Source organism: Equus asinus, chromosome 4, assembly GCF_041296235.1.
Source record: "Equus asinus isolate D_3611 breed Donkey chromosome 4, EquAss-T2T_v2, whole genome shotgun sequence".
Lineage (NCBI taxonomy): Eukaryota > Metazoa > Chordata > Mammalia > Perissodactyla > Equidae > Equus > Equus asinus.
In genome coordinates, this window is record NC_091793.1 from 15786454 (window position 1) to 15798794 (window position 12341).

The 12341-nt window shown below is 60.1% G+C and overlaps 1 protein-coding gene across 4 annotated transcripts in view; it reads right to left on the minus strand.

Moving 5' to 3' along the window:
• Positions 1–12341, minus strand: part of GRAMD4 (GRAM domain containing 4) — an 83145-nt gene that overhangs the window by 17803 nt on the left and 53001 nt on the right. For all 4 annotated transcript variants that reach the window (XM_070506707.1, XM_070506709.1, XM_070506708.1 and 1 more), the window contains one exon: positions 4675–4795. In XM_070506707.1, the coding sequence (XP_070362808.1) occupies positions 4675–4795 (121 nt within the window). The remainder of the gene's footprint in view (positions 1–4674; positions 4796–12341) is intronic.

Here is a 12341-nt window from a genome sequence, read left to right on the forward strand (position 1 = left end):
GCAACCCTTAGGCAGCTGGTGGAGCATTGGGGAGGCTTGAAACCTGTCATTGTAACCCATCGTTACTACATCATGCTGGGGCAGAAAGCACGGAGGACAAGCTGGACAGGAGACGAGCAGGGCTAGTGGTGGGTGAGGCCTGCGGCGTCACGAGGCAATGGATGGAGAAGACATGAGAGAGAGGTGGAGTCCTCAAGAAGGGAGGCACGGTCAAGGAGGAGGCGGCCAGGCCTCCATACCACCCCTCCCTGTGGTCAGGCTGCCCGAACGACCATCAGTGCCAAAATGGGTATTCACAGGGAAGAGGAGGGGAGCCCAGGGCACACAGAAGACCGCAGGACCCCGGCCAGGTTCTCTCTGTGCCTGGGCGGGTGTCAAGGCCTCTGGACCATGATGCTCCCTGAGCGGGCCTGGGGTCCGGAAGAGGCAGCTCACCCAGGAAGCACTGACAAACTGGCCGAAGCCTGGGCCCAGATGTGCACCTCAGGGACTCTCGGGCAGCCGGGGCGCTTCCCAGGAGCCACGATTGTTACCGTCTGGCTCGCATCTGATAATACTGCACAGTCACTGGCTGTGTGAGCTTTCCAACAATTTCCTGCTGGGAACAAACAGATATTTAGATATTAATGGGCTACCAGCTGCCTTCAGGGAGAGGTGGCTGGAGACACGGGCACAGGTATCCCAGGTGGCAGGGAATTTACCTCCACATCACACCAAATATGGAATATTGAAACTGCCTGCGCCATGCACGGGACACAGGAAACAGACCGACAGCACAGTGCTACTGCAGTGAATGTTTTAAAAATTAAAAGGAAGGGGCCGGCCCCAGGGCCGAGCAGTTAAGTTCACACGCTCTGCTTCAGCGGCCCAGGGTTCGGATCCTGGGCATGGACATGGCACTGCTCATTAGGCCATGTTGAGGCGGCGTCCCACATGCCACAACTAGAAGGACCCACAACTAAAATATACAACTATGTACTGGGGGGATTTGGGGAGAAAAAAGCAGGAAAAAAAAGAAAAGACAAGCAACAGTTGTTAGCTCAGGTGCCAATCTTTAAAAAAAAAAAAAAAAAAAGACGGAGTTTGAAAAAAAAAAAATTAAAAGGAAGACAGAGGGCAGACAGTGTATCAGAAATATTCCAGCCTAACCCTTCCGGGCAGGCAGCCCCACCCCCGGCTCCCGACAAGTGGGAAGTGAGTGGAGTGGCCTCGGAGCAACAGAAACGCCACATGACCTCACTTACTCAGAAGAACGGGCCCCAGACAAGGGTCAGTAATCCCAACACTGCGGATTCTTGGAATGTTTCTGAGCAACCTACGCTGATGTTCAACGATTGACCAAACAAGTCTGGAGTGCAATGTGCCCAAATTGCTTTTTTAAAGTCTGATTTTCCTGGATCTGCAACAACCTGAGGACACAGGGCGACGTCGATGCCCATCAAGGAGTGCGATGCCAGGGCAGGTGTCAGGCCCACTCTGCTGCCAACTGGGGGCACTAGACGGCCACCGGGGTCCACTCTGTTCCCACACACGGCGCCCCCAGCCAAGGCCCAGACACCTGTGCCGGTGCAGCACAGGACCGGGATGCACACATCTGGACCCCCAACAGAGCTGGCGGAGCCGAGGGGCGGTGGGAAGAGTGACCTAAGAGGAAAACTCACGGTGGGACCCCGGCAGGGCCCGACCGTGGACTGAGAGAAGTCGAAAAGGGCAGTGTTTCTATGCTGTTTTTGGACCAAGACTGGAGAAGGCCTTCACCTTAACAAAGTAAGCTTAAACCAAGGTGATTTTCCAGGAATTTTCTTAAAAACCAAAAGAGAGGTTTGTATAAACATAATTACCATGTTTTAACACTGCAGCTTTGGGGGGGGGGGTTGCACGTGTGTGTGTGCGTGCAGGGGTGTGTGACGGGGGTCCCTCCATGTGCTTACCACCCTGGACAGCCCGCCCACCAGGATGACAAGGAGAGAGGAGGCCACTTGCCTAGAATCTGCTTCTCCCTGGACCTCTCCTCCTGGTCTCAGCTTCCAGAAGGTTCCTAAACCCCGCACCCACATAAAGCAGGGGAGCAGCCCCTCATACTCCATGGGACCCTCAGCTTCCTTGGTCCTGGCCTTTACTGTAACCCCCTAGCTGGTCCCCAGGCAGACCCATAGGAGACTGGTCCCTCTGCGTCCTCAGAGCCAACTGAAGGCCAGGCATCCAAGGGGTTTTGGTGAAGGGACAGCCCCCGGGTTGGGGCTGGCGGTGGGCAGGAGGGTGGGAAACAGAAGACACAGACCACACAAAGAGAGAGCAGGCACACAGGGCCAGCTCAGGCTGAGTGCTGCCGGATGCCACCAGGGGAAGTGTGGCCTCCAGGTGCACAGACACACACCTACACCAGACAGAAGTGCATTCGGGGGGCGGTGGCACCATGACGTGCTATGAGAGGCACCCCATCCCCGGCCAAGCACCTGAGGACAGCACCAGTCACTGGGTCTCCCAGTGTTCATGCCAGGCCAGGTAGCTGGCTGCATCCCTTTGCATAATTAAACGTAACTGAAGCTTTGAATGTCTACAGATTTTCAGGTAGAAGGTTCAACGTCAGGTAAAGTACTGGTTGAGGCCCGTGTACCCATTTTCTGGTCTGGGAGGGTGCTGGCCTCGTAGCCAGGGCAGAATGGCAAAGTGGGGTGACTCCCTCCCCCACCCAGCTTGGGGCGCCCATGGGAGCCCTGGAGAACTCCAGAACAGGCCACACTGATCCGCGGAGACAGGTGGGGAGGCCTTGATTCCAGGCTGCCAAGAGCACACAAGAGGCGTCCTAAAAGCCCAGCAGAGCAGGGAACAAAGGGACCTCCCTCCAAACAGAACCAGACGGCACCAGTTCCTCGGAGCAGAGGACCGACCGACGAGACCCTGGAGGAAGCCAGCGTCCAGCCCAGAAGCACAGGAGGCGTTTCCTCTCCCCCACCTAAACCCCGTGCAGCGCGCCACTCGGAGCGTGTGGCTCATCAGAGGCCCAGCTGGACACTCAGTGACACTCGCCCACCCCACCGAGAAGCCACTTCTGGCTGGGGTGTCCCCGTGGTGGCAGCAAGCATTCCAAGCTGGAGGGAGTCAATCACTCAGGCCAGGGAGGGCCTGGGCAAGGGTGTGGCCAGCGGTGGTGCAGGGCCAGAGGTGAGAGGGCAGAGGCTAAGGGGAAGGGATCCTGAGCGGGGCAGATGTTGGCAGCCTCAGCTCCAGGCCTCGCTGGCCAGACTGCCAGCTTGGACGCTGGGCAGAGGGTCAGGGAGCCCCTGGGGGTTCTATCAGGACAGGGAGAGACAGCTCTGAGAACTTCAAAGATCCCTCTGGAACGCCCCGCATACTGCTGGTGGCAGCGGGAGGCAGGGGCTGAGCTCGTGTGGGCAAAGGTGCGGGGTGTAGAGGAGAGTGTGCGTTCCAGGGCTCCACCCACAGCAGCGCCCACATCATCCCCTCCAGGAGCTGGGGCGACACCTGTTACCCCCGAGATGGAGGGACCCTGCTAGGATAAGGGTGACTGTCTGGGGCAGCAAACCCCGAGGCTGCTGCATAGAGTGGGCTGGTGCAGGAAGAGGTGCCCAGAGTCCTGTCGGGGGCTCGGGCTCAGGGGCAGGGAAGTGTCAGTTGCTGCAGACAGGAGGGGCGGTGAGTGACGAAAAGCACAGACAGGGGCTCAGGGTCCCAGGATGGTCCTGTGAGGAGCCCAGGGTGTCTGCTGGCCGAGACTAGGGGGACATGAGGCAGTCCTGGGGGATCTGCTGACTCCCCTTCAGTGCCCCCACTCCAGCCAGGCCCCTCCTGGTCAGGGCTCTGTGCCCAGGGCTTGGCTGCAATTGCTCCTCCCCGTGGCTAACAAGAGCACCTGCGCTCCCCACTTCCCAGACGAAGGCCCAAGGCACAGGAAGGTGGCCCCTGCCCCAAGATCACAGCTCACAACAGGCACAGGCAGGACGCAATGCAGGAAGGCGGGCCAGGCCCCTAATCACCGCTCACCCTCGGGCCCTTGGGATGTCCTGGGTCCAGCAGGGGCCCAGCTCCCAAGACCCTCAGCCCCTAGGACCCCCTGCCCTCAGGACCCTCTGCCCAAGGCACTTGCTATAAACACAATCCCTGGGTCCTTCAGCCCAGGAGTCCAGAGGGCGACTAGATGTGAGAGTCCCCCAAGACCAGATGGAAGAGGAGGGGCAGGGAAGGGGTCGGCAGATAAAGGACATCAGGCCTTCCCCGGAAGGACTAAGACAGCCCTGTCCATCTGGAGGAGAGCAGAAGAGGCCAGCAGGAGCCACACAGCACTGGGGGGCTAGGCCTGCCTGCTCACAGGGCTGGGCCACTTCAGGATTCTGAGCAGGGCTCAGCTCTGGGGACCCCTGCCCAACAAGAGGGGAATGCTGGCTGGGTGACGGTGTTACTTCATCTTCAGCTCCTCCTCACCTGGCCTGGGCGCCTCCTCACCTGCCCTGGGCACCTCCTCACCTGGCCCTGGGCACCTCCTCACCTGCCCAGGCACCTCCTCACCTGGCCCTGGGCACCTCCTCACCTGGCCGTGGGCACCTCGTCACCTGCCCGGGTACCTCCTCACCTGCCCTGGGCACCTCCTCACCTAGCCCTGGGCACCTCCTCACCTGCCCAGGCACCTCGTCACCTGCCCGGGCACCTCCTCACCTGGGCTTCAGCACCTCCTGGATCTTCTGCTCCAGCTCCATCCGCCGCTGCCGCTCCCGGTCCAGCTCCTGCCGCAGCATCTCTGCGTTGGTTTCCTCTCGCAGCTTCCGGAGCTCCTCCTCTGTGGGGGAGAGAACCTTCAGGCGAGGGTCACTCAGGTGCCCTCTGCCCCTCCAAATGCAGAGGTGCCGACAGAAGGCTTGGTCTTCAAAGCACGGAGGGGCCCCGTCTGTGCCCACCGGGCAATGGCAGCTCTCCTGCTCCTCTCCTGGGGGAACACCCACAGGTGGGACTACGAACTGGGGGTCCTCTTACACAGTGGGGGCCAGATCAGATTCACCAGAAGCACAGGTGAATAAATACTTTACTAAATAAGACGGTGCAAAACAGACACGTGAAAGGCACTTCACTCAACCACACGGACAGGACGCCCCAGAGAAGGGACGCTGGTGGCACCTGTCACCCCACTGACATCGCTGACGCACGCACCAGACGCGGTTCTGGGAGACCTGAGCCACAGAGCAAAGTCCCCGCGCCAACAGGGCAGACAGACAGCTCCTGCCAGATGAGGCGCTGCTACCTGAGAACAGCACAGCAGGAGGACGAGCGGGTGCTTGTGAGAAGCCCCACCAAGAAGCTGCGATCGGAGTCCAGACCTGGATGCGACGGAGAGTGAGGCCGCGGACTCCCGAAGGAAGAGCATGGCGCAGATAGAGGGAATACCCCTGCAAAGGTCCTGAGGCTGGAGGGAGCCCATGGGGCTGGGGGAGGAGGCACAGACAATGGGGAACAGCGGGCATGCAGAGTCCTGGAAGCCAGAAAGAGGACCTGACATTTATTCTAGGAGTGATGGAAGCCAATGCCAAGTAGTAGTTGTTTTAATTGGCGTATGTGGTAAACTGAGGAATGGCCCCCAAAGATATCCACAACCTAATCCCTGTGACCATGTTACCTTCCATGGACAAAGGGACTCTGCAGATGTGATTAAGGATCTTGAGATGGGAGGGATCCTGGATTATCCGGATTATCCAGGCTCGCCCAATATAATCACAATGATGTAAACTCGTAAGAGGAGGCAGGAGGGTCAGGGGTGAGAGAGGAGGGAGACTAGAAGATGCCACACTGCTGACTCCGAACACGGAGGAAGGGACCGGGAGCCAAGGAAGGCAGGCAGCATCTAGAAGCTGGAAAAGTCAAGGAAACAGGGCCCCCAGAAGGAACACAGCTGCCACGCCGGGACTTCGGCCCCGTGACTCATTTTGGACTTCTGGCCCCCAGACTGTAAGAGAATAAACATGCTATTTTAAGCCATTCCATTTGTGGAAATTTGTTACAGCAGCGACAGGAAACTCACAGAGTGGAACACACACGGGTACGCACACCCCAGATGTACACCCCACTGCGTCTGGGCCAACTGGACACGTGTGACCAACACCCAGATCCGGAGACAGCAGATTTCAGGCCCCCGAAGCCCCTGCCGCCCCCTCCGCCTTCCAGTCCCTGCCCTGCCCCATCAGCTGGACTTCATCAGCTGGACTCCGGCGCCCAGATGAGGCTTCCCTGTTTTGAGACTGTGGATAATGAAGATGGGGGAGTCTTCGTCTGCTCGGGCCGCCATAACAAAATACCACAGGCAGGGAGGCTTAAACGAGACATTTGCTTCTCACAGTTCTGGAGGCTGCAGGTTTGAGATCAGGGGCCAGCTGATTTGGTTGCTGGGGAGGACCCTTCTTGGCTTCTGGACAGTGCTCCAGCATCTCTTCCTCTTCTTACAGGGACACTAACTCCACCTGGGAGCCCCACCCTCACACCTCACCGAACCCTCATCACCTCGCAAAGGCCCACCTACTAACACCACACTGGGGGCGAGGGCTTCAACAGACAAATTCCACTAGGATGCAAACATTCAGTCCATAACAGAGCTTGAACTCAGACGGTCTGGCTCCCAAGTCCAGGCTCTTGGCCAGGACACTATGCAGACAAGCCAGCGGCCCAGCTTTGGCCTTTCCTGGGTGTCCCCATGTTGCCCTGGCCAGCTGCCCCGCTCACTTTGCAGGACATCTGCACTGTGACTCACATTCCAGAATCCACGCACGCGCCCGCTCCTCCATTTGGTTTTCATATGCCACAAGCACAGCTCAGAGGCTTTGAACTGAAAAGCAAACTGAATTAGAAGAACCAGCACCACCACGAGTGAGCCCTGCCCCTGACTGTTCCTAAGAAGCAGGCTGGCCACGTCTCTTCTGCTGAATCTGCACCAGAGTCCAAGGCGACCTCCATGGGGCCTCCAGCCCCAGAGGGGTGGTCCTGACTTCCACCTCCCCAGGGGGGCCCACTGCACTCAGAGCGACAGACCCAGGCCAGCAAGCCTGGTTTTTGGCAGGAAGGTTCCAGATGACCGGCACCAGCCGCACATCACCAGAGACACATGCAGCAGCCAGGGTGAGACTGGGGGCCGCCAGCCCACACTCCTGAGGACGGATCTCCTCTCACCCCCAGGCTAGGAGCAGCCGGAGCACGGCTGAGAGCCGCAGCAAGGACGCAAGCCGTCTGGCTCAGGCCTGGGCTCTGTCCTCCTAGGCCTGGCCTGAGCTGAGTGAGGCCTGAGGCCTTGGTGAGAGCTGTGCACATGGAGGTGTCAGGACTGCAGAGGGCCATGGCTCTGACGGCTGGGTACAGAGAGCAAGAGGAAGGAGAAGGGCGTGTAAGAAGGTTCCAGAACCCACTTTGCACACAGGTTAATTCTGCACTTCTTGTGTCTCCCCCAAAGCACACCCCAGCTATCTTAGAAGTGAGCTATGAAGCAACGAAGGGGCCGGATCTGGACATGCCCTCCATCCAGCCTGACGCACAGCTTACAGTTTCCGGAACACACGGATGCTCCTGAGCTAAGTCCTGGTCCAGGGCGGGGCCTCTGACTCTCCTGCCTGGGCCCTGAAGGTGGGGTAGGGAGGCCGAGCCAGGCTGCGGCCTGCAGGGACGACGGGGAGGAAAGAGCCTGAGAAAGAAACGTCCCCTCCCCAAACACGACAGAACACGTGTGCACCACCCACTGTGTGCACACACAGCTGGGCAGCCTCGGTGGCCGTGCAGGAGGCCCAAGGTTGCAACCTGAGGCACCACGAGGCAGGGGCGTGGTGGTCCTACTGCAGAGCCAGACCAGCCTCCAGGCAGCAGGAATTATAACCCGCCCATTAGAGAGTGAGGGCTCAGCTCTGGGCCCGGGGTGCCCTGGGGAACGTGAGGAGAGTCGAGCCCGTGGACATCAGGGGAGGAGCGTCCAGGCAGCAGGGGCAGAACATCAGCGGCCCCAAGACGGTGGTGGGCAGGGGACAACACAGGCCGCTACGGGGCAGGGCTCTGTTCTCCCACCTGGGGCCTGTGCTGCGTGACCCCAGCTGCAGCTCAGCTGCCACTTTCAGACATTGTGCTTACCCTCCAAGACCCAACTCCCCTGGTGGCTCGGTGACAATGACGACAGCTAACACTGCTGGGGCGCTGGTTCCTGAGCCCTGCCTCCCGGAGTTCTCAACAGCACCTGGGGGCACAGGAGCCACCTCCCCCTGCACGTGTGGCCGCCTCCCCCTGAGGCTCCTGGGCTCCTGAAGATACAGCAGATCCTCCTTCGTGGCCCAAGGCATTCACAGCGCAGGAGGCCTCAGGAAGTGCAAGCGATGGCACAGGTGGCAGACAGAACCCCAGACGCCCTGCCCACGGCCCCCACCAGCTGTTTCCAAGGGGGGTCTTTCAATAGCCACTGAGAAAACATGAGGCAGCAGGTCAAGTAGCCCCCTGGACAGAGGGCCATAAACTCTGACGACAGTGATGGAAAGACAACACCCGCCAGGCCCGGGAAGTCGGCAGATGGCCCCAGAGTCAGGGTCACCAGCCTGCCCAGGTGGGACTGAGGCTGGTTTACTGGGCAGCACTGGGTTCCAAGACCCGGCTGACGGTCATCTTTGTACTGTCTCTACTCAGAAGCTGGCTCTGTGCACGGTCTGTGGTGGCCATGCTCCAGGAGATCGGTCACAGACCACCCCATCATGGCGTTGACAGGCTGAGACCCTGCAAAATGGAAATTCCCACAGGAAAAGCCACGAGTCCCAAAAGGGATTCCTGGGACCTAGGAATGTGACTGCAAAATTCACCAAAATCAGGGGTGAAGACTGGAGCCAGGGCTCCCTGAGGTCTGACTAGTGGCCAGGGCTGCCAGTCAAAGTGAGACCCTCAACAGCCTAGAACCTTCTTTCTGGGGAGGACAGGGAGGTGCTCAGGGCAGGCCAGCAGCTTCCTTTCTTGTCCTGCCACCTCACCAGATCTGGGGACACAGGGCCGAGCCGGAGACCCCGAAATCCAGGCCAAGGTCAGTCCGACAGCCCCAGGCACAGACCAGCTTGCAGGAGCAGGTGTGTGTGAACGGCAGGGCGCCTTGTCCAGACAGAGCACACGGGGGGACTGGAAGAGGCCGGAGGTCAGCAGCCCCTCTGGCTGCAGCGGGCGCCGAGGCGGAAGGAGAGGTGCCTGCAGGTCCCTGGCCCCACCTCCCACTTGGGGAGTTTGTGACTTGCTGGATTTTATCACTAACCAGGGAAAAATCCGGAGGTTTGCTGAGCGCTGGATCCCTTCACTGAGTACAGACCTGGAGCGCTAGGAGCCTGCCGCGCTTCCTCACCCACTGAGATCCCCCATGCTCCAGTACCTGCGTCTCAGCATCCTTCAGTGCTTGCCGACCCCCTCCGGCCCTCCCGCCGAGACCCCCTCAGAGATGCCCTGCCAGACAAGGGGGCCAGGAGGACGCAGCCAACCTCACAGGGAGCCGTCCCGCCTGGCTTGTGTTGGCCGAGGTTCCCTCGTGCCCAGTGCCTCCGCAGGGCACAGACAGGCTCTGTAAAGGGGGTCAGAGAGGAGGGGCGGCCTGTGCCAAGGGCCTCAGGGACACTCCTGAGTGAGACTCAGAGGCAGAGTCCAGCCCAGCCAGGCTGCAAGTGGAGATGCCGGGGAGGCAGGTGACGGGTGTGCACAGAGCCCCCGGTCCAGGAGCCAGGGCTCAGTCCCCAGCCCCGCAGAGGGAGCTGCGCCCCACATCCTCCTCACGCTGGCCCTCACTCACCCGCACACGTGGGTTGGAGGACTCGTCCTCCAATCAGCCCAAATCCATCCACCCTGGCTCCTCACTGGCCCCCCAGCTCCTCTCACACCCTCCAACCTGGCTCCAAACAGCAGCCAGAGGCTCCTCTGACAGCGTAAGTCAGAATTTGATGCTGTTCTGCTTAAAACTCGGCAGGGGATTCCCCAATCCAACCACTCAGCGAGTCTTTCCAACCTGAGGCCTCCACTCCACCTCACCAGCTTTATCTCCCTCTGCTTCTCCCCTCATCTTTGCTCTCTGGGTTCAAGCCACAGGGACCTTCTCTTAGGTCTTCAAACGCCCACAGTCTGATCCTGCCCCAGGACCTTTGCACGTGTTGGTGCTCCTCAATCTCCCAGTCCTGACTCAGATGCCATTTCCCCTGAGCGACCTTCCTGACACTCCTCTGCAGTCTAACATGGCCTTTTGTCATTTCCTCTCACGGGTCTTGGTCTTTCCAGTCGGGGATGACACAGGTCCTCCTCAGGGCACTGGAAGAGATTCCTGGAGGCGATGCAAGTCCACCAGGAAGGGCTCAGAAAACCCCTGGTAAACACGCCACATTTCTAAGTCTACATTCAACTGCAGAATCCCCTGACTCAGGCCCACAGTCCCCAGCAGGCCCAGAGGGAGGAGGTCACCTGCCTTACTGTCTGTGATGACCCCAGGACTCAACTTCACTCGAGGAGAAGCCAGCAAAGACGCCATGAATGGACACTGGGTGGGTGGGGACAGCGCAGCCCGCTCTCACACAGCACGCCCAGCAACCAGAGCAGCGGTACTAAACGCGGGGTGCACACAGCGGGCCAGCCGTGAACTGACAGAGGACACCAGCAGTGCCAGAGGGTCCTGGTGGGAACTCAACAAATGCTGCTACATGTGAGCCCCTGGCTGGCGTCCCAGTACGAGGCCACCAGCACCTGCAGGACACCTGCACCTGCACAGCGGGCATGCTGGCCCCCAGGTGTCAGGCCTCAGCCTCCTCCAGCCTCCTATGGGGTTCCTGGGGACCTGGCTCTGAGGACTCAAGGGCATTTAGAGTCCCTGCCTGTGACGGCCTTGCACACACAGCACCTGCTGGGAGGTAGCGGGGGTACTCAAGCGAGCGGCGGTCCACAGCCCTGACACGGGATTAGCCCAGGAGCCCCGGCCTCCATGGGGACCTCCACTCAGCTGCATGCCAAGCCCAGCTGTGCCAAGAGGCCGCCTGCTTGCACTCACTTCATCAGCAAATACTCCCTGTGCAAGTATTATGCACCAGGCTCTGTCAAAGCCAGGACATTGCTGTGACAAAGCAACCATGCCCTGGCCGGAGCGGACATCCACGTGTGTCCCTGCGAGCACAACTTGTGTGTGAACCAGCCCCACGGGGCCCGCCCAGACGCAGCTCCCTGCTGGACCCTGGGCCCCTTGGGAGGCAGGTGTCCTGTCCTGACACAGCTACGGCCCTGAGCCCCTCCTCCAGGAAAACTTGCACCCACTGGCAGTGGGAGAGCCTGCACCCTGGTGGGATGTGGAGAACCTCTGCCTCCTGTGTACCCACAGGGCGCCACTTGGCCTCCTCCCACAGGACCCACTTCTGAACAACCTGGCCCCTCCCACAACGAGCCTGGCATACAGCAGGTGCTCAACTGAGGCTCCCTGGATAAACAAGTGGGTGAAACTCGAAGTGAGCCTCTGCAGAGACCCGTTAACCCACTGCTCCCGGGTGGACAGCCCTCCGCAGGGATGACAGTGTCTCTCTCCCACGGGGAGTGGCCACTGCCTCGGCCAAGGACCTCTGGGGCCCGCTCTGCGAGCCCACCTCACAAGGACCGGGCTTGGGTGAAGCTGCAGAGAGCCAGGCAGCTCTTCATCTCACATCTGCGTCACGTGGGGACAGTGGCTGCTCTCGTGGGAACACAGAGGTGAGGGATTTCGCATGTTCACAGCCTTGCTCCTGGGAGCCCAGGCTGGGGTCATCTGGTGCTTTCCCCTCTGCTCGTCTCAACCCCCACGCCCACACGCACCCCAATCACCTCCATGGATCTGGCTCCATCTGAAGGTTGAGGAAGCCACAGGCTTCGGGCACTCCAGCTCTGCCAGCATCATCAGCAGGAAACCACATTTTCCTTAGCACGGCCGCCCCCAAACTCCCTTCCCCACATCACTAACCTGTAAAGGTCAACGTGCAGCCAGGTTCCACCACGTGGTCGCCTGGCCCCGGGGCCAGACGTGAACACACGTGGACACACAGATCCCTTACAGAGACCTGCGGGACGCAGGTGCAAGGCATGCAAACACATGCTCACCATCTCAAGGGTTTCAGACACAAAGGGGCTTTGGGCCACCCCGGGAGCTGTGTCTTCTTCACCTGGCCTCCCTGACGAGGTCCCAGGGCCCTGCCTTGACCTTTCCACAGGCAGGAAGCTCAGCACCTGAATCCCTCAACCAGCCCCTTACTTTCCTGGGCCTTTCCTGGGGTCAGGCATCTGCAGAGCCGAGATGAGCACGCCCCCACTCCCCAGCGGCTGCAGGCAAAGCCCGCTCCAGGCAGCGC